General features: G+C 38.1%; 1 protein-coding gene across 1 annotated transcript in view; it reads left to right on the top strand.

The window, feature by feature from the left end:
* Window positions 1-27,265, top strand: part of LOC124593684 (calcium permeable stress-gated cation channel 1-like) — a 181,139-nt gene that overhangs the window by 61,700 nt on the left and 92,174 nt on the right. The window contains exons 4-6 of the mRNA XM_047131985.1: window positions 5,820-5,902; window positions 10,225-10,359; window positions 21,244-21,435. Coding sequence (XP_046987941.1) covers window positions 5,820-5,902; window positions 10,225-10,359; window positions 21,244-21,435 — 410 coding nt within the window. The remainder of the gene's footprint in view (window positions 1-5,819; window positions 5,903-10,224; window positions 10,360-21,243; window positions 21,436-27,265) is intronic.

Here is a 27,265-nt window from a genome sequence, read left to right as displayed (position 1 = left end):
TTCCTCCCTACCCTCCCTCCCCCCTGCCAACTCTCTTCCTCCCTACCCTCCCTCCCCCCTGCCAACTCTCTTCCTCCCTACCCTCCCTCCCCCCTGCCAACTCTCTTCCTCCCTACCCTCCCTCCCCCCTGCCAACTCTCTTCCTCCCTACCCTCCCTCCCCCCTGCCAACTCTCTTCCTCCCTACCCTCCCTCCCCCCTGCCAACTCTCTTCCTCCCTACCCTCCCTTCCCCCTGCCAACTCTCTTCCTCCCTACCCTCCCTCCCCCCTGCCAACTCTCTTCCTCCCTACCCTCCCTCCCCCCTGCCAACTCTCTTCCTCCCTACCCTCCCTCCCCCCTGCCAACTCTCTTCCTCCCTACCCTCCCTCCCCCCTGCCAACTCTCTTCCTCCCTACCCTCCCTCCCCCCTGCCAACTCTCTTCCTCCCTACCCTCCCTCCCCCCTGCCAACTCTCTTCCTCCCTACCCTCCCTCCCCCCTGCCAACTCTCTTCGTCCCTACCCTCCCTCCCCCCTGCCAACTCTCTTCGTCCCTACCCTCCCTCCCCCCTGCCAACTCTCTTCGTCCCTACCCTCCCTCCCCCCTGCCAACTCCCTTCCTCCCTACCCTCCCTCCCCCCTGCCAACTCCCTACCACCCCGCCCCCCTCACAGCCCTGCTAATCTCTTCTTCTCTGCCCCCCCCCCCCCCCCGCCGCTATGCCAAATCTCTTCCACCCTGCCCCCCTGCCGCCCTGCCGGATCTCTTCCACCCCGCCCCCCCCCGCCCCCGTTGCCCTGCCGGATCTCTTCCTCCCTGCCCCCCCCCCCCCCCCCGCTGCCCTGCCAGCTCTCTTCCTCCCCCGCCGCCCTGCCAGCTCTCTTCCTCCTACCCCCACCACCACCACCGAAAGTGGAATAACATCTGATGTGCTACTGCTCTTGGTAATAAACTCCGCACATTCAAGGAGTATTCTGCAGTTCGGTGTTCTGCTTTCCACTCCTCATGAAAGGAATCCACTGTCTTACATTGTCTATGCATTGGTGATACCATGATCACACATTATTTATTTTGATATAAGCACATGATTCACAGATGGTTGAACTGGTCCTCAGTTTCCTCTGTGAAAGTGGTTTTTATTTTCAAATGTAAGGTTTTGCTTCAGTCTTGGAATAGGGTGGGGTGGTTGTGGCCTCTCTTCGTGTTTTCTCAGTCTGGGACCCATGACCACTCCTCCTTGTGAAGACCGCTCTTTTATCTGTCTGTTTTCCCAGTTTTTTAGATTTGGGCTACCCTTTTATACCTTACACTGTGTGTGTTTTAACTTCCTCATTTTATAATTTGACTCCTCTGATCATATCCATCCACTTTCAGTGGATCCTCTCTCCTCTGCGAGGTACTTTGGAATCATGGGACTGATGACCTCACTGTTTAGTCCTTTAACCTCCTTCAATTAATCAGTCTGTCAGTCAGTCAAAAACTTTGCGTTTTGGTGATGATGTTATAATTATGTCGGAGACATCAAAGGCTGGAAGAGCAGTTGAAAGAATTACAGTGTCTGGAAAGGGGGATATAAGATGAACATAAACAGAAGTGAAACACGGATAATGGAAAGTAGTTGAATGAAATCAGGTGATGCTAAAGGAATCAGATTAGGAGACAAGACACTTAAGTAGTTGATGAGTTTTGCTGTTTGCGTAGCAAAGTAACTAATGGCCAAAATACAGAGGATATAAAATGTAGACTGGCAACGGCAAGAAAAGCATTTCTGAAAAAGAGAAATCTGCTAACATTGAATATAGATTTAAGTGTTAGGAAGTCTTTTCTGAAGGTGTTTAGAGTGTAGCATGGATGAAAAAAGTTTAGATAAAAAGAGAATAGGAGCTTAGATGGGTTGATCACGTAACTAATAAGGAAGTACAGAATAGAATTGGAGAGGTGGGGAATTTGTGGCGCAACCCAACCAGGAGATGGTATGGGTTGATAGGACACATTTTGAGACATCGAGGGTTCACCGATTTAGTGTTGGAGTGTGGGAGTTAAAAATTGTATAGGGAGACCAAGAGATCAATACAGTAAGCAGAATCGGAAAGATGTAGGTTTCAGTAGTTATTTGGATATGAAGGTGCTCGCATATGATAATAAGCGTGGAGAGCTACAACAACGGTCTTCGGATTGAAGACCACAACAGCAGTTACTTTTTAATACTTCACATAAATATATAGCCAAGGTCTAAAGATTTATAGTATTCCTAATATTGTAGGCTTCTGAAGGTGACATATTAATTTATTGGAACTGGTAAAGCATAATAAAATGTACTTGCAGTTGATGACTGAATTTGATCCTGAGGGAAAGAAAGAAAGAAAAAGGAATGTACTTTTCTGTAATGAAATTTCGTAGATTTTTTGCACAAAAAATGTTTTTCATAGCAAATTTGCCAGTGACAGAAAAATGTTGTTATTTACCAAGAAAATTGCCAAACACCCATATGTTCTGAGAAGTTATTTTATTTAGATGACGAGTTTAGAAATGTACATAAACTGGTTAGCACTGAAACTATTTTGACATCACAGTTATAACAGAACATGGCAAACATTACAGAAAACCAAAAATAGACAATATAAAATTAGAAACACAAACATATAAAGATTGTCCAGTTTATTTATTTAATTAATTTTTATTTCTCCAGATTCTATCTCTTTTTTTTTTTATGTATATCAGAATTAGTTGTCACAACATCAAGAATGCAACCAGATTCAAAACCCAGTGGCCAACAAGATATTAAGTGAATAATAGTATGCAACGAACATAGGAGGAATACCCATGAAATACCGAGAGGCATATGTTATATACTAAATAAAAAAATAAAAAGGTGTGATTTGGTGTCCGTTATGTCAGTTAATAGGTGGGCAAATACAAGAGTGGAACAAAGACCTCAAATCTATATTAACTAAGGGGAGTTCTCCAAAATCTCAATTGACAGTGTAATTACTATTTTCTTGGGAATATAAGGTATCATACTATTAACCTACCTACAAAGTAATGAACTCGTCCAGATGGGAACTGACATATATCAAGTTGCATTGCAATGGGTAGTGTGGGATTGAAACAAGTTAAAAGTGAAGTAAGTGTGAAACCAATAAGACACCTAACTATAAGCCCAATTATTAAGGAACATATTGGCGCAAAAAGGGGGCAACAGTTCTGAATGGAAAAAACAGTTGTTAAATAGCCTCATACTTTAATCCAGTCATGGGATGGAACAGTACTAAATCAAAACCTTCTAAATGATGAGGAGAACAAAGATGATCAAACAAACAATTTAGTAGCAGAAGACTGTATATGCCAGGAGTCTCGAGCCTCACAGTAAAACTTGTGACCCACAACAGTAGCACATAACATACTCAAAACTCGCAGCTGTCGTCAGGTCATCAACCCAAAATCCATAAAAATCAGAAAATAGATGTGTATGGTAAGAACATCATAAAATGTGCCAGAAGGTGTATGGTGAAGTAAAAGTCACAAAGCTAGAATTAAACTAAACCAACCAACCAACCAACCATAACATGTGTCATGAGATGTAGTCAAGAACACTGGATACTCCACATATGACCTGGGAAATATGTCAATTTGGATCCAAAAATGTAACCAGCTAAAAGTGGCATGTAACAACAAACCCAACCATAAGGAAATAGCAATCACCTCACCATGCTAAAATATCAAGAAGAAATCACTATCATATACAAAATCCCATCATAGATGTGTATGAGCTTACAAAAGACCAAATCATGGTCAATAATAAAAACATGCTACATACCAATAGTATGTAGTGTAACCAAGTGAGATTCAGTGTGTTGCAAAAACAACAAAGATCTTGAGATATACCAATACTCATAAGGGGACCTACTGTATTTCACAGCCAGAAAAACCAGTGCATTGACCATTGGGTTTTGCATCTGGCTGTGTTCTTGAAGTTATGGCAGTAAATCTGATGTATCACCAGTAGTGATAATATTTAGACAATAGATATGCACACTGTTGTGCACTTCATAGGCTGTATTGTAACAGTGTTTTACTTTGAGTGCAAGTTTTCCTAAAAAGTAGTGTATTTCTCATCTATAATAATTATGTAGGTTTTATATATTTAAAAATACATAAAAAAGAAAGGTACAATGTGGAGAAATAAAAAATTAAATAAATAAATAAATAAATAAATAAATAAAACTAGACAAGTTTTATTCATTTGTTTTCCTGATTGTATATTATGTATTTTTGGTTTTTTGTAATGCGTGGCATGTTCTGTTATAACTCGAATGTCAATGCTAACCAGTATGTGTAGATATTGTGCTGTACGTGCACAGGTACTTGACTTAATGCTGCAAACTGCATTCTGTTGTCTGGTACCACGAGACCGTTATGGGCGCAGGTTCGAATCCTGCCTTGGGCATGGATGTCTGTGATGTCCTTAGATTAGTTAGGTTTAACTAGTTATAAGTTCTAGGGGACTAATGACCTCAGAAACTGAGTCCCATAGTGCTCAGAGCAAATTTTTTAATTCTGTAGATTTTAAGGGCTTCTACTATTATGCTTCACCTTCTGTCTGTAAAGTCAACTTGGTGTTTTTAGATGCTGAAACTGGTTGTCATCTAAAAAAATAACTTCTCAAAACTGTTTAGTGATTTCCATGCTAATTATCTGATCGGCCACTGTCCCAATTCCGCAATGGATCACCGAAATATTATTATTATTATTATTTCCTTCACTTTCTCAGACGTTAAGTCCGGTTAAAAATGGAGTGACGCGGACCTTGATCGTTATTGATTATTTATTATTATTATTATTTTCTCTCATTTTTCACTGAATGAAACTCATGTTCTCTTGCTTCATGTAAACTGGAAATCCAGTCAGTGGGTTAAACATAAATTAGTCTACAAAACTAGCTACAGTGTGTTCATATCTGCCAAACATTGAAAGATCTAGACTGCAGGTGCAGGGAGCTTGGTGCTCTAATAGAGTACGTTCTATTGCAGGAAAATAAAATTAGTAAATACTCCCACCCCATGCGAGTTATTACTGAAATAAGGAGAACTGCTGTGTTAGGAGGAAGAGTGGTTCAAATGGTTCAAATGGCTCTGAGCACTATGGGACTCAACATCTGAGGTCATCAGTCCCCTAGAACTTACAACTACTTAAACCTAACTAACCTAAGGACATCACACACATCCATGCCCGAGGCAGGATTCGAACCTGCGACCGTAGCGGTCGCGCGGTTCCAGACTGAAGCGCCTAGAACCGCTCAGCCACACTGGCCGGCGGAGGAAGAGTGATCAGAGCTGATAGAACAACAGTTTATGAAATACTTAATGAAAAACTCAACCCCTGCTCATAACCATGGCCTTTAATGGTAACACAGATGTACACAGTGTTATTCAATAATTTAAACAATTACCTTGTATTTACAATGATTGTGAGGAGAGCAGGGTAGGGGTGGGAAGGCTATCTTGAACAGTAGTGCTCTGTGTGTTCCGCAGAAGCATTCAGAACAGTGTGTATTTTTCAACATTTTGAACATTCTTATGCATCTGTGGACAGTTAAGTGTTTGTTACTGTGAACAGTTAGCCAAACCCAGTTGGGATATTATTTCAAAATTTTGGATTTAACTTTATTTTTGAAATTTAATGAAGAGAGATTAATAGTGGTGTAGTTGGGGCACTTGGAATGAATTTTTGCGCAATATAAATGAATTTAAGTTCCCCTCCTTTTTTAGTGTTCTTTTGTTTTGTTTTATTGAATATAATTTGTTTGGCCCAATTGAATATTCATCTTAGTTTTTCTTTCAGCTCTTGTTGCTACTCTTTGCCATTTTGAGGAAAAGAGCTTGGAATTATGGCAGACTTGCCTTGGTCCAGAAGACAGAGGAACGGTAAGTAACATTTGTGTAACAATGCACATATTTTACTTTAACAACTTCCAGATGTCTTGACCACACTTTTATTATTTCCAAAATCACTGTACATGTTTTGACATTGTCATTTTCAAAGTCAATAAAATGAAACTGGTATCAAAAGATATGAAAATGTTAAATGTCGCCAAATCAGTTTTGTTTTGTATTGCATTTTGTAGCCTTTGAAACTTACCCTGTCAAAATGTGTAAGGTGATTGTGTAAATGACAAAAAGTGTGGTCAAGGCATCTGAAAGTTGTTGAAGTTCATCCAAATGTCTGCTCTGTATCACAGGACTTCCGTGCAAATAGCAGCTTGTTCATTTGTTAGTTACAAGAAAAATCTAATTGCAATTAATGTGAAAAATTCCATTTCTGTAATGTTTCTTCTACTATTTTTCATACTCTTTGTTCAGGTTATGTGCATTATAGATTTTGCTGTAATAGATTTTTTAACGCTTTCAACTCCAACCATGAGTGAGACTCAGAAAGTAAGTCTGGCTAGAAACAATAACTGAGAGCCTGTCTTGTGGCACTTTGTGCAAACCATGTGCAAAGATTATGACCCTGGTTCATGACGGCATGCAAAACAATTTGACAATGACGACGAGGGCCAGAGTCGGACTTGGGGTTCAACAGTTCTTGATAGTCTCTTACTTCAGTGATGTGTACTCCTTTGTTGCATTCACACTTGTTGATTGTGGTCTCTGAAAGAATCAAATAACCCATATAACTATTGTCAGAAAAAAGAACATATAATAAAACAGTTATCTGCAAAAATCTATCCAGTGGCATAGTTCTCCTAAGTATCGGTACTTTTGGGTTAAAATTTTATACACTGTGAGAAGCAGCTTTGAGCCATTGCTATAAATTCAAAGTATTTTCAGGAAACGATAAAAGAGATCTTGATTATAATGCATCTGAAGCTGTTGTGATTGAGTTGTTACACTCACTCTGACACACTTTGTATATGGGTGACTGGTATTGTATGCCAAAATGGCTTGTAATGTCAGTTGAAAGTGGAACAGATGTTGTTGGGATAGATTAATAGAAAAAATGCTGGGAGATATTGTTAAAGCAAAATTTAAAAAAAGAGAATACTTCGAGAAGCTGCAATGGCAATTAGCATTGATGTGTACGGATAAAGAGGATATCCAGATTATTTCTACAAAGCCTTAAAGTATAGAAATGACTGAACAAAAGGGAAGTCAACAAAACCATACTTTCGAACGAAGATGTGTTGTTGGTTACAACAGGGGAATGTTTGGTATTGACTGCCAAGATTGTATATTAGTGGGTTTTGATGTACCAAAATTTTTTTTGCATGTTTGTAATGGCACCTATAAATCATATATTCTGTACAATAAAAAGCTATTAAAACAGAATTAAACTGAGTATAGACTTCAAATATCAGAAGCATTATTACGAAACATACTGTGACAAGTTTATATAAGATGAGAGCTGTTACAGACATATAGAGATGTACCAATGAGATATACATACAACGGGGGGCTCACTTTCTAAAACATATAGCTCCCACATCATTGAAAAATTGACCAAAAAGAGCTTCCAAAATATGTGAAAGAAATAAGAAACAAAGTGAAATGGTCTGGGAATATAAAAATTGTCGAGTTGTGTTACACTATCTCATTGTTTTGAAAAATATCGCACAGTTGAAGATTACCAGTTATCTAGGAGTATTCCGGAAACACAATTTGAACTGAGTATTATTTACAAATTGTTACTGATGCATTATCCACTTTCAAATAATAAATAATTTATTTTCACTGGTAAATCAATCATATTTACTTCACAGACATCTTATAGTTATTGGTTATGCCCAAATGTCGATTATTATTTCACGGGTCCTGAGGTTGGACCAAAATATATGTGCCATACTATACATGTACTCTGTGCAGGTTCGGGCACATGGCTAAAAAGCTAGAGGGCTCAATGCACAACAAACTTTCTTGCTTACTATAGTGTGAGCAATTGGGAGATGGCAGGTGGGCCAAAGGGTTAATTTACTAGTCATAGTCCTATTGAATGTGATATATCTAGTGGGTAACATGGGCCCCACCATACAGCTTGCATTTTTTTGTGTGTACACAAATCAATGTCAGAAATAAGTGTCAGATTGGCTGACCTAGAATTGAATCCCAGACACTCTTTGTAATTGAGTCATACAGGTTTTTATACATTGAAATTAATGACAGTAAATGTAGCTGTAGATGCAGTAATGGTGAGTGACGGGAAGAAGAGTGAATCAGTCTTGTAGGCATTGCTTTGTAAATTCCATTCTTTCAACTTGATGTTGTTTACATTGAGTGGGGTGGCATGGTGTTTAGCGCAATGGACTAGTTTTCGAACTGATGGCAGTTAAAATCCCTATCAGGCCATTCATATTTAGGTTTCCAGTCATTTCAATAATTTGATTGATGAAAATTCTGGGCTGGTTTCTTTGAAAAGAATGCTTCTGGTGTTGCTGATTTTCTTCTGTATCACTCCCATAATCACAGCTTGTGCTTTGTCTGTAGCAACCTTCTCTATAATGGGACGTTAAATTCTATTCTTCCTTCCTTCTATGTTGTTTTTGGAGCTTAAATTCCTTCTCAGTTCTGAATGTATATGACGGCTATTCAGAAAGTAGGGAATGTTTCCGTCTGACGCCACTAGGTGTGCGCCGATTGCATATGTTTTGGTATTTACATGCTTGGCAGCTCAGTCGGCATCCATCCGTGACAGTGGGAATGTATCTGCACGTTTGGTATTTGTGATATCTGAATTTGAAATGTGCGCTACAATTGAAAATCCCACCAGTTGTGAGGTGTGGTCTGTGATACGGTTTTTGTTGGCAAAAACCTAAAACCCATAAAAATTTATAGTGAACTGTGCGAAGTGTACGGAAACAGTGTAATGAGTGAATGTTCTGTCTGTAAATGGTGCATTTGGTTTAAAAATGGCCGAACCAACATTAATGAAGAAGAGAAGAATGGACGTCCAAGCATTGTGACTGACGATCTGGTTGCTAAAGTTGATGAAACGATTTGTGAAAACCGTCGATTGACAATAATGGAGCTTTTGCTTTCTTTTCCACAAGTTTCATGGACTTTGGTGTTTGAAATTCACTCAAAAGCTAGGCTACCGCAAATTTTGTGCACAATAGGTGCCCAAAGTGCTTACAAAGCACCATAAAGAACAGCAAAAGGGGGCATCGTTGACGTCTCTGGAGGCCTACTGCAAACATGGGTGATGAGACTTGGATGAAACACATCAGTTGCGAGACAAAATTACAGTCCATGGAGTGGGGGCACACAGGGTCTCCCTAAAAACGAAGAAAATGTTTACAAACCTTGTCAGCAAGGAAGTTGATGGCAACAGTGTTTTGGGATAGGCAAGATGTACTTCTTACTGATTTTCTTGAACGTGGAGCAACCATAAATTCTCCCCGGTACTGTCAAACTCTGCACAGCCTTAGAAGAGCAGTTCAAAACAAACGCCAAGGAAAGCTGACGTCCAAAATTTTGTTTTTGCACAACAATGCCCGACCTCACACGGCAAACCACACTAAATAACTCCTTAATTCATTCAAATGTGAAATTTTCCCTCATCCACCCTACAGCCTTGATCTTGCACCAAGTGACTTCCACTTGTTTCTCAAGATGAAGAACTGGCTTGCAACGCAGCACTTTGATGATGATGCGGAACTTCAGGCAGGCGTGATTCACTGGCCGAAGTCTCAGGCGGCAGAATTTTACGACGAAGGTCTTTCAAAGCTTGTCCACCACTATTAATAAGTGCCTCAATGTGCTTGGTGACTATGTGAAAAAGTAGTATGTCAATCGCTCTTTCAGATGTATATAATAAAATGTATTTCATGTACTTAGTTTTTTTTAATGCCAAAACGTTTCCTACTTTATGAATAGCCTTTGTATTTGTTGACAACCTTGTTCACTATTCAGGTGTATCTGGATTATGTTGCTCTTCCTGCCTCCACTCCATCACCCACCCTTTCTCACTCTGCTATTTCTCTTTTTATAAAAATTATTAAATCCAGATTTCCTGTGTCATCTTATTTTCTATAAACATCTCTGACATAAAGGAAAAAATTGATTTTTTTATTTTGAATGCATTTTATGCCACAACCTCATTAGACTATTGTTTTATGCTAATTTATTTATTTTGCAAAATTTGAGTCTCCCTTTGTGTAATTTTGTCTGCTGTTTAGTTCACTGTTTATATTTACCATCACCACATTGTGTTTTAACTGACATGATTTTATTAAAAAAGCTTTCCTTCACAGATGGACTCAGCTCTTCTATGCAAGGACGGATGAGATGAACACATCCAATGAAGCTGATTCTCTTGCATCATTAGATTCGAGTGTTCTAATAGACAAAGGATTTTGTTCATGGTTCACTGCTTTATTTAGATTAAAGTAAGTACCAGCTAAAAACAGATAAATTATTTAAAATACAAAAGAATTGTTCACAACATCACACAATTTCAGCCTCGCATTTTAAGATGCTAGTGCAACCCAACTTATGTAGACAAATGTGGATTATTTTCTATGGTCTTGGAACTAGGATAATGCAACTCCATTTTAGTGAATGTCATCTTAAAAAAAGAAATATTTTTTTAATGCAAACTGATAAAGATTTGATGGTTTCTCAGGTCTCCAGCTGGGAAAGCCTACAGTGATAAAGATTTGATTATAATATTAGAAATGGTGTCCTTTGCCTTTTCTTGATTAGCTAGAGTCTTAGTTAGAAGCATAGTATGGCACACTCAACTATGTCTGGTAGTATCACATTTCTCTGTAGTGTTATTTTTATTGTTGTTATTACTATTATTGATATTTTTAGTTATACACATACAGTGTATAACAGATAAATGCTTAAATTTGACAACCAGATCATAGTACTTGCTGTCTTCATGCAAGTCTTTCAGACTGCCTTTAAAAGCATGGAGTGGGGAGTTCTGTAAAAAATGTTGTATTTCTTTTCCTTTGCATCGCACCCACATGCAGCACTTTCGTGATAACCCTACTTCTTACAGATTTGGCTACATTTCCCTTTGTCCTGTTTTGGATGTGGTAGATTCTGAACCATCCACAAAAATGGTCAAACCCTGGGTTTCGAATCAGATGGGTCTTCTGGGATGATGATCATTCCAGCATTCTTTCCGCTTCTCAGTGACATCAAATATCTGTGTGACTTGAAGACAGACACAAGGTAGCTTGCACGACTTCAGGCATATACATGGTGAATTCTGGAAAGTGCTCTTCAGATCTAAGTTTTTGTGGGACTTTTGTCTTCTTAAGGACTTGCATCTCAGTAGCTTTTCTTCTGAGTTTGGGAAGAGCAGTATTGGACAGACGAGGCAGTCACTGTATGGGAATAGGTCTAACAGTGCCAATAATGGTCACCATGGCCCCCTTCAGTTCCCACATCTATCTTAATCATTAATGAGAACCACCTCCACTGTATTTGTTAAACATTTATTATGTTATGGGTGATTTATTTTCTTTGGACACCTCCAGGTTGCCTGCAGTTAAACACACAGGAAATTAGGTTAAGCTGCAGTATTTTAATGAATAAAATAGGAGACTCACACTGATAACAATCTTAGACTAAATCCTCACCAAGTTGGGCTGAAGTTGAGACATAGACAGTTTAGTTGTTATATGTAATGTTAAAGACAACATCCAAGAATGCTGATCATAAACATTGTGCTAATGGCTTGGTGGAAGTATGGTGAGCCAATGTGGCATACTGTGTACAGTAAAGCATACAGTAAAGTGTACCTCAACAGAGGTAAACAAGTAAATATAGTACTTGGCCTCTTTAGAGTGTGATAGTAGAGTGTGATAGTAGAGTGTGCAATTGTAATTGTTACAAGCAATGACTAATCCTCAAGTGCAGAATTAATATTAAAGAGTGCATAATTAATGCAAACTATTGAAAGGTAGAACCAAACAAGTGCATAATCAATGCAAACGATTGAAAGGTAGAACCAAACAAAAGTTAACTACACAATTAAGTACAGTAATAATGGAACAAGTGACAATACTTACACCGAATCACACTGTCATTTGACAGTTATAACAGTAAGTGAATAAATAGACAGTTACAGGATAATTGTGTAAATTATATCTGGAATAATTTTGGCCTCAAAGAGTGATCATAAGTTATTGGTAATGCTGTTGCAAGAGGTGTGTGTGTTTTTAAAAATGTAAGAGCTAAGGGAACTAAACTGATGGTTATCATATTCTGGTAATAAAATTACAAGTTAGCTAAAATTATTTACATTGGAAGAGAATGTAAACAAGTGGTTACACAAAGCTGTTGATAAATTGATTTGAGTTACTATACAACTGATTGTGAAGTAATCACAAATAGTAAAACAGAACCAATAATTGTGATCATGCATGGTGATCATGACTGCAGGGTAAAACCAGTTACCACTAGTAACGTCTTGTCATTGACTGTGTAAAAGAATTGAGAGTAGCTGAACAGGGTAGTTTTTTGTGTGTTACTAACAACGCGTCTATACAATAAAGAGGTAGACAGAAAAGCTATACATGGTTGCACTGATGTAGATGTATAAAAACAGTGAGCAACCAGTTGCACCTATGAATTAATTGCACACACAGTGATTGTGAGCAGTTGACTGTGAGCAATGAATAAAAGCTATTACAAGAAAACATGTTGTCACTGAACGTGTGGAGTGGCAAAATAAACTGGGTAGCTTGTCATGTATTGTCAGTTAAAATCTAGCTATATTTAACTTTGTAAAACTCTGTTCGAACAAGCCTAGTAAGGCCCAGTGATACCGACCAACCACCGTGTCATCCTCTGCCAATAGGCATACTGGATGCAGTTAAGGAGGGGCATGTGGTCAGCTCATTGCTCTCCTGGTGTCCGTTTTCATGAACAGAGCCACTACTTCTCAGTCAAATATCTCCTCAAATGACCTCACAAGGCCTGGGTGCACCCTGCTTGTCAGCAGTGCTCTGCAGACACGGATGGTGATCCATTAAAGTTCTAGCTAAGCCCAGTGGCACTTTACTTCAGTGATCAGACTGGAACCAGTGTCACTAACGCAGCAGGGCCATTGGCCTTGAACTTGCTACTATCATGCAAAAGTACAGAACTGATAAAGAATAAAAGCTACTTCGTAATTAATCCAAACAATTGAAACCACCTTGTTCAGCTATTTTCAGTTTTTTGTACATTTAGTGACAAGATGTTATTTGTGGTAATGGCTTTTATTCTATGGTCATGATCGCTATGTTTGATCAGTTAATGGTCCTGTTGTACTATATGTAATTACTTTTCCATTAAGTTGTGTAATAATTTGTATGGTGTTATCAACCTAATGATGTAGCTCTGTGTAACCACTGCTTTATGATTTCTTCCATTGTAAATAATTGTAGCTAACTTAAAACACCTCACTTGTAATTCTATTAACAGTGTACCACAACCATCAGCTTGGTTGCCTTAGCTTTTCTATGTTCTTAAATGGCAGCCCATCTCTTGTAATGACATTACTACTAACTTATGATCATTCTGAGAGATGAAAATTATCATTCCAGATATATTGTACATAATTATTCTGCATCTGTATATTTATTAACTTACTGTCATAGTTGTCAAATGACGATACAATTTAGTGCAAGTACTGTTGCCTGTTCCATTGTTATTGTGCATAATTGTATTGTTAACATTTACTCAGTTGTACTTTCTAATTGTTTGCATTAATCGTGCACTCTATAAAATTGGTACTGTGCTTAAGGTTTCTTCATTGCTTGTAGCAGTTACAATTGCATGGCCAATTGTTGCACTCAACAGAGACTAAATACTATGTTTACATGTTTACCTCTGTCAAGAAGCAGCCTTCTCTTGGCAGTTTACTGTATGCAGCATGCCATATTGGCTCACCATACATCCACCAAGCCGTATAGGCAGAATGTTTACGATCAGAGTTCTTGGATGTTGCCTTTAACATGACACACAAGAACCAGACTATCTATGTGCTGATTTCAGCACAACTAGGCGAGGATTTAGTATAAGTTTATCAGAGTGTTCCCCAATTTTATTCTTTAAAATACTGTTGCTTTAGCCTAGGTTCCTGTTCTGTTTAACTCCAGGCAACATGAAGGTGTTCAAAGAAACAAAATTGGTTGTAGCACAATAAATGTGTAATAATACAGTTAAGGTGGTTTTCATTAAAATTTTCAGCCGTGGGCTTATCATGATCAAGATTACACCTTATTTGTATGTGTGCTGTTATCTGATGCCAGGGGACAAAATGCTTATTGAAGATCATTGACTCCAGAATTAATTGATCACTTTATTTTGCCAAAACAAAAAATAGCCACAGGCACTAAGGCTAGATTCACAAGGCTCTGGTGTATTTCTCACATGGAAGACCATTAAGCTTAAGAAATGCTTTTGTACAGTTTCCACCAAGACAACAGGCATTTGTAATTGCACCATGTTATTTGAACTGAACTGTGAGAATGATAGTGTTTACTACCCATCTTTTGTGACAAGAAACTGCAGAAAACTGAAGTATAATGATCATTCACATATTCCGTAAGTATCTCATTTTTAATTTAATGATTTGCAGTATATTTTTCACAGTTACAAATATGATGAAAGGTCATGTTGCTTGTAACAAATTAAGTGAATGATACAATCTTATTGTTGGGCATAAGGATTATAATACACTATACTCTACAATAGTGGAATGCCAAAAACTCAAATTACAGTGAAAACATACGTAAACAAATAAGTTAGATGTAAATGACGAGAAGAAGTTGGATAGGTGCAGAATTTCTGTGTCTTAAGAAGCACACTATTTTATTTATAAGAAAAGTCATCAAAAACTTGTCATTTTTAGCTTGGAGAAATTTATTTCTAAAATAAAATATGGAAAATTGCTGGTGTAACGAAGACATTTGGATAAAGTGCACATCCTGCAAAAAGGGATGCCACCACATCAAAAATGAGCAATGTATGAATAACCAAAGAATCGTTAACCCCTTATATTGATCTTGTTTCAAATTTTGTTCCAAAAAATATTTTTTGATAATGAAAAACATCCTATAGTTTATGCCCTTACATACAGACATATAAAGATAGCTTTCAAAGCTCAGAATAATGAGTTACAAAATTTTATAGGTCACCAGTAATAAAATCCCAGGTATACTCATGCACTGAACTTTGATGAAAATATCGTGAAACTTGAAGTCATTTTTTAGTTTTTGTGTAGCTATAAAGTCTAACCATGTATTTCACTCACTTTCTGAGGCACTAAATTCAATGATGAACTCGGGATCACTACCATATTTTACGGACTATGAGATGCACTTTTTTCTGCAAAAAATTGCCTCCAAAATTTGGGTGCATCTTACAGTTGAAATTAATATAAAAATGTCTGGTGTTTGATTTAAAATTCCTGCAGCTCACCCTTGCAGCCTGCCATCGCAAACACTGAACACTTATTTGTGTTATCAGTAACAGCACAATATTTTTGTTAGTAGCTAGTTTCGTAATGGAAAAAATGGTATTGACACGATGTCAGCTATAAACTGAAAGTAATAACATATGCAGAACAACATGGAAACAGAGCAGCTGAGCAGTATTTTGACCCTCCACCAACAGAAAAAAAGCATTCACAATTGGCACGCTACTAAAGAACTGAAAAAAAAGGGGGGGAATACTAAATGTGCAAATTGAGGACTGAATGCAAAATGGTCAAAACTATAAGATGATATATTGAAATAGATTAAAGGACACCATCAAAGTGGCATTGGAATTAATACAAAAATGTTTCAAATACATGCTCATAAGCTAGTGCTACAGTGGAACTTAGCAGACTTAAAGAATGGAGTTGGTTGGTCCTATAAGTTTATGAAGCATTGTGGACTTAGCATGCAAACCAAAATCAAAATAACTCAAATAGAATTTGGATGAAACTCATCTGACATTTGATGTGCTGAGTAACAAAGCTGTTGCCATGAAAGGTGCGAAAACTGTAACTATAAAATCAAGTGAACATGAAAAAATAAATTACTGTTGTCCTTTCATGTTGTTCTGATGGTATTAACTTAACACAATGATCATTTCTGAGCATAAAACAACGCCAAAATGTTCTGAAATACTGCCAGGTGGCAATGTTCACATACATGACAAGTGTTGGATGGGCAAGGCTGGTATGAAATTATTGATTAACAGTGTGTGCTTTATTGAAGAAGAGTTCTCCTCTTGTGCTAGATTAGTTCAGTAGTTATTTGAAAAATTATGTGAAAGAGAAACTGAGACAGGAAAATAAAGAGCTTGCTATTAATCTAGGAGGACTTACTTCACAATTGCAACCCCTTGATGTCTCGATAATTAACCATTGAAAGCGTATGTGAGGGACGAATGGAACAAATTTACGATGAATGAAACCAAGATGAATTCATGCCGAAGGGAGCTTTAAAACAATCTAGAATCAACCAAGTATGTCAGTGGATGAAACAGTCATGGTCTAGAGTGAGAGAAGACATTTTTGTTAAATCTTCCAAAAAGAGCAACGTAAATAATGTTCTCAAAGGCAGTGAAGACCATCTCGCATATGAAGAGCACATTGACAAAGAAGAAGATTTTCAGGGATTTTAAAGCTCAGTTCAGTTTCATAAACTAAGAATTTGTCTCGTCTCACTTTGCAATCTAATAATAAAAATATTATTTTTTTAAAAATTGCTTAAAAATTAAGGCAGTCTCATAGTCTGTAGTGTGTTATAGTCCATAAAATACAGAACTTTTTGAAAGTATTGCCTAAACAGTAATGCAGGAAAGAGGCTGAAAGCATGTGTTTTGTTGTCAAGTATCCAAAGCTGCACATGGTAAAGATGATATCCTGTGGCAACCACCTGAACAGAGTCCCAAGGCTGGCTAACAGTTCTCTAAGATCCTGTCAGATTGCTACCTGCCTGCAGCAACCTATGACTGACTATTTCTGCTGCCCGCCTGCAGCTTAACAATGTTTCCCTGTCCATCTCTGACTTCTGTCTATCTTCAGTTACTCACTCTGAGTGCCCCCAGAGCATTTGGATCCAGAGTTTTGTTCATATTTCCTCTCTGACCCCTCTGTCTACTGCCATGGCATAATGTCAGATCTCTTGCCACCTTATTGGCTCTGCTTATGCATTTCTTCAGAGGCTGGGTGGGGAGAAAGAGGTGCCTTGCTTAATATGGTCACACTCTGCATCCTAAGCCCTTTACTGGCTTCTCATGACATAGCTTTGTCCCCACCAAAGGCCTTTTCTCTGTCTCCCATGCATCCTACTGTCCTGTGTCTAATAAGGAGTGCTGGTCTCACCATTATACTATCATATGTGGATTGGATGTTGCCTCCATGCCTATGAATAGACCACTGTCTAGTAATGCCCTGTGGATTCTGTATGCTTATAGCTTATCTCAGTTGTTTCTGGCTGATACACTGGCATTTAGTTGATCACCCACCGCTCTTCTGCATTAATTCCCGGTGGCTTCTGTGGCAACGCCATAGAATTTCTTTCTTACTTTGTTAATAGGAGACTTGGCTTTTTCCTGTGGACACAACAAATACATATGCGTTAGGAGGTGGTATCCCTATCACTATGTATGTCCATGATATATTCCTCATCATAGGGTATTTTGCATTGCTTGCATGTTCTACCTGTGGCTGTTCAGTGATCATAGTGCCATTACAAAGTGGTGCACACTGTTCTGGCATGTTGTTGAGACACATTCTTCTTTTTTTACCTGTGATAATGAACCCTATGGTGCTGATGTCCACATCTGTGGACAGCTATTAATATCACCTCTTCTTTGTTGTTTTCAATCAATCCTCAGGCTGCAAATCCACAGAGCTCACCCAAGTAAACACTCCCAACTAATAACGTACCCTGTGTGCATTTTTAGTCTCAGGGCTGATTGAAAATCCCAAACAAAAGACATTAACATCAGTCCACTGTATGGTCAACTGTGCCACAGGGTTTGTAATATTACTTAAAATCTAGATGCGAAATTTCAACTGTTGATGCATTCTGGAAGAGAACATAAAAAAACCCATGAAAACAGCGTTTCATGGCTTCACAAATGCAACTGAGAGAGAGATATCTTCGGTGACACAAGCTGCTATTATGGGAAGCATAGCATGCTGTTCTCCAAGGAAAATCATGATGTAAACCCATCGAAGTCTGAAAAAATTCTTGCTCGGGTATGAAAAATCCCGTCTCATTCTTAGCTGTATGTCAAATTTACTCTGACAAAGTAAAAGCTGTCCATAGACTACACAAATTTTGAGTGCATAATAATATGTAAGTTTATGAAGTTGAGTAATATATCTCATACATAAGCATACAGGTAGCATACTAGCTCCAATAGCACTTTTTTCCATGTTATAACTCAGTTTCTACAACTCTGCATAGTTCACTAATTATGGGGAAAAACAGGAACAGGACATATCAACATGTCACATGAAACTCTTTATTACATGAAAAGTTCTTCATTGTTGATACGCTATGTGATCAAAAGTATCCAGACACCTGACTGGAAATGGCTTAAAAGTTTGTGGCACCCTCCATCGGTAATGCTGGAATTCAATATGGTGTTGGCCCACACTTAGCCTTGATGGCAGCGCATTTTTCACAGAGTGCTGCACTGAGGAGAGGTATTGATGTCGGTCGGTGAGGCCTTGGTATGAAGTCGGTGATCCAAAACATCCCAAAGGTGTTCTGTAGGATTCAAGTCAGGACTCTGTGCAGGACAGTCAATTACAGGTATATTATCGTGTAACCACTCCGCTGCAGGCTGTGCATTATGAACAGGTGCTCGATCGTGTTGAAAGATGCAATCGCCATCCCTGAACTGCTCTTCAACAGTGGGAAGCAAGAAAGTGCTTTAAACATCAATGTAGGTCTGTACTGTGATAGTGTCATGCAAAACAAGCCCCCTTCCTGAAAAACACCACCACACCAAACCACCACCATCACCACCACCACCTCCGAATTTTACTGTTGGCACGACACCCTCTGGCAGATGATGTTCACTGGGCATTTGTCATACACACACCCTTCCATTGGATCGTCGCATTGTGTACCATGATTCATCACTACACACAATGTTTTTCCACCATACAGTCGTCCAATGTTTACGCTCCTTACACCAAGCAAGGTGTCGTTTGGCATTTACCAGTGTGATGTGTGACTTATGAGCAGCTGCTCGACCATGAAATCAAAGTTTTCCCACCGTCCACCTAACTGTCATAGTACTTGCACTGGATCCTGACGCAGTTTGGAATTCCTGTGTGATGGTCTGGATAGATGTCTGCCTATTACACATTACGACCCTCTTCAACTGTCGGCGGTCTGTCAGTCAACAGACGAGGTCAGCCTGTACGGTTTTGTGCTGCACATGTCCCTTCACGTTTCCACTTTACTTATACATGGAAACAGTGAACCTAGATATGTTTAGGAGTGTGTAAATCTCGCATACAGACATATGACACAAGTGACACCCAATCACCCGATCACGTTCAAAGTCTGTGAGTTCCGCAGAACGCCCCATTCTGCTCTCACACGATGCCTAATGACTATTGAGATTGCTGGTATGGAGTACCTATGGTGGCAGCACAATGCATGTAATATGAAAAACATATGTTTTTGGTAGTGTCCAGATACTTTCGATTACATAGTGTACATGTACATTCATCACACTATCATTGCAGTAAATCCTAAATCTATTGGTGTATCCCTGGAACAATGGGTACACTTCCAGTCTTGCACAGTATAGGCACAAAGACTCTGCATTTTGTACACAAGAGCCTTTAAGTGCTCCCAACAAATAAGTTTCATGAGCTTATATCCAGTGAACGTTTAGGCTGAGGGTTGTTCCATCTTACTCTCATCTGTCCATCACATAATCTTTTATATAGAATCCAGTGACCATTTAAACTATAATGAAGAGGAGCACCAATATGTATGAAGCACTGGTTTCATTGCAGTGATAAAAATTGATATTATAGCAGATCAGAGGGAGTATTCTCTAAGAAAGCAGAGTAAGTGTGTTTGTTGGGGATTGGTAGAACAACATGAGGCCTTAATCATACAGTGTTAGCTCAAATAAAATCTTTACAATATGTTTCAAAACTTCATGAGAATTCATGTTTGCTGATACCAGCTGATGAAAATTTATACTCTCATAAAATTTAAATGTCTTAATCTTTGGACAATGTAAATACACTAAAACAGTTGTTGACACATCGATGAATAAACCGTGCAGGAAAATCAGATGCTCATAATGCCGGCACACACTGTGACTGGCATGAATGTAGCAGGCTATCATTTACATGAAATAATGACATATCAGTGTTTCTTGTTGCAGCTACTTGTTTTATGCTGACACTGGGATAATCATTAGACTGAATGAAGAACTGACTATCAGGTTGTGACATCCTTGTTCTGTGGTTCCCCAGTTCATTGTTCTGAAAATATTTTGTGATAAAATCTTAGTGCCATGGCCACTGTTGTATGCTAGTCAATATACAAAATGGCCATTTGCTAACTCTGCATTTGTGTACACTTACATTGCACTGTAGTGGAAATAGTCCTCAATGACCGCTGTTAAACAGTTGTGTGTTCAAGACTGTAATGATCACTTAAATAACTGACGCTACATTTAGGTAAAGGAATGAAGTGAGGTGCATGCCAGCTTTGCTGAAACTGAACACACAACACTGAAGCTGAATCTAAGAACTACACCTTTATCGGATGTAACCAATATGATATTTTTAGTACTTCATGTAAGAAAGTATTTCATATGGTATTCGGGTATGTTCTGTTTCTTCGTGTTCCCCCAAGACTAATGTACTATGAAGAATTATAGAAAATGAAATTGTGGACACGAAACATTTGCAAAGCAGTGTCCATATAATTTACTGCCTTCTTTTGTGTGTAAGGTAGGTGTTCTGAATGTTTGGTTGTACCTTTATGTTACACTCTGTGTAGTGGACATATGATAATGTTTTGTGAATGTTATGTAAGGAATATTTAACAAAATAATGCTCCTGTGTTTGCATATAGTTTAAACTCTAAGTTGGTACCTGTATTTATACAAGTTTATTTGCCATTCCTTTTCCAGTAATTTCTGTTTAACCACTCATTTGGGCATGTCTTGTCTCAAGTAGTGGAAATATAGCTTTATGTTCATTGTCCCTATTAATGTTTTTAAGTCATTTGCATTTTTTGAAGTGTTGTTTCATAATGGTGCTGTTTCTGTTTTTGCAGGGACGAAAACATCTTGCAAAAATGTGGGCCAGATGCAGTGCAATATTTGTCATTTCAGCGCCACATAATATTCTATTTGTCAGTGGTTATGGTCATATCCTTAGCTGTCGTGCTTCCAGTCAATTTCCAAGGAAATTTGGGAGGAGACGAAGAAACATTTGGCCATACAACTCTCTCAAATCTTGATCCAAGGTTCGCATAAAAATCCTACAATACAAAATGCTAAGATTTAATGTATATTTTAAATCCAAGATAAGTGTGAGGTAATTTAAAGCACTGTCAAAGAAATAGCGATGGGTGGTTGCCGTTGTCCTTTTTCTGTATGGTGCAAATAACTTTTCAGTACCCCCTGGACTTCTTAAGTCTTAGCTGAATGTACTGTCAGATTTTTCCAAGTAAATTTAGCATACACTTATTCCCAGAAGGCTGTAACATGCCAATATCCCAGACTTGACTGAGGTTGGTACATAGGATATGGATGATCAATCAGCATGATTGCCTTCGTTGTAGCTTTGTTTTTTACAGAGGTATGAACAGTGGTATGACTTTTTTAAATGGCACCCTGTAATTTTTATTTAGTAATTCATTTCCTTTCCTAAAGACCTATTCAGAAATGTCTTTCAGTGTAACATTCACTGAAACACAACATTATTAATTACATAACACATCATTGACTTTGAGCCTGGGATCACAAACTCGTCCACTTGCTGGAGTTTTCAGAAAACAAATGAAAACCAAGTACAAACATAACACAAAATTGACTTTGACTATCCTGTACCGTTGCCTAGGAGAGGAACATTCAAAGATGCTCAAAGTGGTGACCTTGGACACTGATACAAGGGTGCACTCATTGAATGAAAGAATTATTTACTGCTTCCAGTGTTGCCTGCTGAAGAGAATTACAAGTAAGCATGATACGTTCTTGCATGTTCTCTGGAGTTGTTGGGATATCACAATAGACAATGTCTTCAATGCATCCCCAAGGAAAAAAGTCCAGAGGATTTAAATGAGGAGACCTAGCAGGCCAAGTAACTGTTCCTCCTTGACCAATCCATTCGGCAGGATACCTTCAGTTCAGAACACGATGTGCACCCAAGGCATTATGTGCTAAACATCCATCGTGTTGATACAACATAAGCATTCTTGTTCTTAGTGACACTTCATCCAGAAGAGGAGGAAGAATTCGTGTGAGGAAGTTGGCATATGCTGTGCCGTTTAGACTACCATTGATGAAATAACGGCCAATAATTGTAGAACCAAGCATCCCACACCAGACATTAACTCTCCATTGGCACTGGTGTTCCACCTGTCTAAGCCACCGTGGGTTGTTGCTGAACCAATAATGCATGTTCCTTGTATTTATCTGTCCTTCGTTTGAGAAGGAACATTCATTGGTAAATAGAACATTGGAGAAGTAGTTCGGGTTGGCGAGGATTTGCTGCTGTGTCCACTGACAGAGCTGTACACGATTCTGGAAATCATTTGCATACAATTTTTGATGTAGGTGTACATGGTAAGGACAGAGCCAGTGACATGTAAGAATACAGTGTACATTGGTTTTAGGAATGCCAATCTCGTGTTCAAGCTGTCCTGTGCTCACATGTGGATTCGTAGCAATGGAAGCAAGAAACAGTAACTTCGGCAGTTTCATCATTGCGATTGCTATGATGATTGCATTGTCATGGGTTGAAACCTCCCATTTCCTGAAGTGTTGCAACAAGACGAGAAAACATCTGTCGGGAAGGTGGGTTCTTGTCAAGATATCACTCTCTGTACAGTTACGCTGCCTGCGTAGCATTTCGCCTAACTTCAACAACAATAAAAGAAACATTATGTCAATGCAGTTTGTAGGAAGGACAGCCTTTACTTACACAACAGTATTTACAGTATTTAAAAGGACTAAACTGTTGTACTAAATGTACCTGTACATAAGAAAAAAGTATTGCAGTTACTGTTCTGCTTACTTACATTCCCCATAGATGAGTAGCAGTTCTACTTTCTCTTCGTTGGTGTACACTCTACTCGCACAACTCAGCTGATGATGGTTGACAGAATGATGTGTGTGCATTCTACTTGTGTTTACATTTGTCCTCTGTCAACGTCAGCACGTGGGTGTGTTCCATTACCCTGAGTACCTATACTAAGTGTCAACGTCAATGTTGTGTTATGTAATTAATAACGTTGTATTTCAGTGAATGGTACACTGTGATACATTTTTGAGTAGGTCTTTAGGAGAGGAAATGAATTACTGAATAAAAAAATACGGAGTGCCATTTAAAAATGTCGTACTGCTGTTCATATCTTTGTAAAAATCAAAGCTACAACAAAGGCAATCATGCTGATTGATGTCCTCCTGACAGCTAAAGAACATTTGCTTGAAACATTTTGTAATTTGCATCTGGACAAACAGTTATTTATGGTGGTAAAGATAAATGGGACACCCTGTATACATCCTTATCTATAAATATGTTATTTATTAAAGTGCTAGCACTGGCTGTTACTCTAGTTGGACTGCCTACCACTGACACCAAGTTGTAAGAGCACATCAGGTATTAAAATTTGTTCATTTTCTATTTTCTGTTAAAAAGTTCATATCACAGTCACCCATTACAATGAATGATTTAATTTTGCTAGACAGGTGGGACGAGTGATTCAGAATGCCCCAGAAAAACATCCAGATTCTGAGCAGTTGACCTGTAAACTGACACTATCTGCAGTTATCTGAATGCCACACACCTCAATGTGCTGTTCAGCACAGTATTTGCATAACTCTAGAGATTTAAACACTATATTATTTCTAACAGACATTGCAGCGCTACCCTTTCCCATACTAGTTATACAGTAATGAGCAGCTGAACAAAAGATTTCAGTCTGCAACATGTGGATTCTGTTCTTGATATGATGTTCAGAGAAACACATAATATCAGGTTCGCTTCCATATTCTTCATCTTTTACATTTATTAGCAGTTGGTCTGTTCTGTTCTCCAGACCTCTTACAATTTGATGAAATACAAAGTTTATGACTTGTTCATCATTGCATTCATATATTTGTTTGAAGCAGTTTTTCTCAGTACACTAGTTAGCTTGGGCCACTAGAGGCTCTTTTTGAATGCATGAGAGATGTTTACATGTTCTGAACTACTTTCCTCTCATGTGACTTACAAAAAATACTGAGTTACTTTTCTGTTGTGTGTGGGATGAACTACTGTTTCTGCAACATGTGGTAATGTCAGATGCTCATTCTAGTATTGATAGCACTGCTGTTGTTAATAATATTGGTGATGTTGCTGTTTCTTCTGCTGGTATCATTGTTCCCACACATGGCATTACATTGTTCACTTTTTTGTGCATGATTATTTCATGTTTGATTTTACATATGAAGTTCTTTCCTTCACAAATCAGGTGCATTCCATACTTGGTATGCTGGCATCTGACCAGGTTTCCTATATTGAGAACGCTGCAAATTACACATCTGTTTTATTTTAATGTTAGTTCTTTGTTCACACGTGAGAGTAATCATGTCACATCTGTGTGATATGTTGCAATGATTGTATTACCTTGTTTATTACAGTGTAAGAACGTCTTTGTTATGCTAGGCAGTCATTTGCTTCATTGTTTGTCAGTATTGTGTGCCCCTGCTATACACACCACATAATCATTTTATCATGCAGATTTTTCATTGCTGCTCCTGGCTTAACAATACCTATTGCATAGCATTTTGTGCATTCTTTGAAAAGTCGAGCCACGTTTTTTTCTGTGGCTGCCCATAAAAAATAATATGCTACTTCCCTGTTTGTTCTGTTGTACGTTTTTGTTGGTGTCTTTCACATTAGTTTCCTTAATACGCGCACAGTTTTTCAGTAGCACTGTTTGTCCTAATGTTGAATTTAGACCATGTTTAACCATTCTGTAACACAGTTGGTTTGGAGGTTCATTTTCACTTGCTGGTATTGGTTCAGTCTCTTCAGTAATGGAAAGAACATGAAATTTGTTTTTAACTGACAATTATTAAATGTTTTCAATCCACGATGATTTTTTTGTGTTCAAACTTTTGTTTCTGTATTATATTTTAGTCCACTTGTTTGAATTTTTACGTGGGGAAGAATGGACTTGTTTGCCTGACAGCTCAGTCATTTCTTTTTGAAGTTTTCACATATCACTACTCAGTGCGCTAATGATTAACTGAAGGCTAGGAATATGCTCATTTAACTTCACAATTTTGTTCCTAAAATTCGCACACACTCTACTTTTACAGTCATTATTTTCATTTTCCACGGGAACACTTTTAACACTTTTAACACTTTTAACACTTTCACACTTTTCACTTGCCTGGCGCGCGCGCACACACACACACACACACACACACACACACACACACACACACACACACACACACACACACACACACACACCAACCATCTTGAAGGTGTGGGACAAGGACAGAATCTAAACTGCTTGGAGTATCTTAATGTGGTGCTTTTTCATTATCACACAGCAGCCACAGCTTAGCTTTAATTGTAGTCACATAGCCTCTCCTAAAATTCAGCTTAACATAATGTGAAGTTCCTATAACTGCAATGTAATGTTTGGGGGAAGGTGTGAAAATGGACTAAACCGTATGTTGTGTGTCACTAATGGACTCGTAAGGTTGCATGCAAAAAATGTGCCATATAGCACACACGTGTGTGGGTGTGGATGAGATACATGGTGAGGGTTTAGCATCCATATGAAGGGAAAAAAATTACAAACAGGAGTAATGGCTAACAATACAGCATGCCATATCCTATTTTTGATGAAACCACTAGGTGACACACATTCTAATGAAACCCATCAATGCAAAAACTAAAGACAATGCTTTTTGAAAAATGAGAAAATGGTTACCTCTTGCAACATTTCAACAAGACACGTTCAGTATAGTACACTGCAATCAGATGTGATAAAGTATGACCAACTCTACAGAAGTAAGCCCATGTGTGATTTATAAAATCATGACAGCATTTTCAGTTTCCCTGAACAGTAAGCATTAATACATTTTCACATTCTTAAAATTATTGTTAACCAGTGCTTTATCTTTTAACAATATTGTGAACATTGATATTTTAGAGGCATGGAAAAATAATTTTCAAAAATTGCAAAAAGATACTGGTGTGGAGAAAAGAACGCCCCAAAAGTGTTAATTTCATCTTTGCTTTACATAAAATATCATTTGTCCATGACGTGAAAAATAAAAGTATTGATGCAACCTTCAAATTACCAATTAAATGACAGCAGTCAAATATGAAATCATCTGCACAACTCTGGATGTAGCAACCACACAAGTTTTAATGGAGAACAGATGCAAGGTCCATAGAAAGGATTCTTGGAAAATGCAACTTATTTATGGAAAAGCTGATTCCAAACTTGTCTGGCATATTTTAGAGTATTCGGCCACTGCCTGTTACCAGAGAGGGAGACCAGTGAAGGATGTGAAAACCAACTTTGTGTGACAGAAAAACAATTACTCCAGTAAGAACTCGCCTTTATTGGCTTAGGATCTGGAAACACAAATAGTAATAATGTGAAGTTGCATGTGAAAGATCTATGACTGTAAGAATGATAATTATTTCACCTTACAAATGAGAAAAGAGTAATTCTAGTTTTATTTTCAGCCTGATATGAAGGGCATTTCATATCATACCAGTACCATTGTTTTAATATCTTTAACAATGAAGATGGTGGGCTTTTAGTGGATAGTTAATTGGGTTTGTGGCTCACTACAAAGTTGACAGGGTTGTTAGAAATGATTTACATATAGTATTTGGGTGATGCTCAATCACAAAAACTCACTCACTGTTGTGGTATTAGTCAGAAAGCAGCTGGTGCACTTGACTTGCATCAAATAACAGAATTAGTTAATTTTTCTTTTAGCTATGAAGTGTAACGTACATTGAAACCTGTCAGCTGACAAAAATGGCTCGTGTGTCTGGTGTAGAGAATATTGGTTTCAGATAACATTGCAGTATGTTTTCTTGAAGTTTTCCTG

The sequence above is a fragment of the Schistocerca americana genome, chromosome 2, assembly GCF_021461395.2.
Source record: "Schistocerca americana isolate TAMUIC-IGC-003095 chromosome 2, iqSchAmer2.1, whole genome shotgun sequence".
Classification (NCBI taxonomy): Eukaryota; Metazoa; Arthropoda; class Insecta; order Orthoptera; family Acrididae; genus Schistocerca; species Schistocerca americana.
This window is presented reverse-complemented; position numbering and strand designations above follow the sequence as displayed.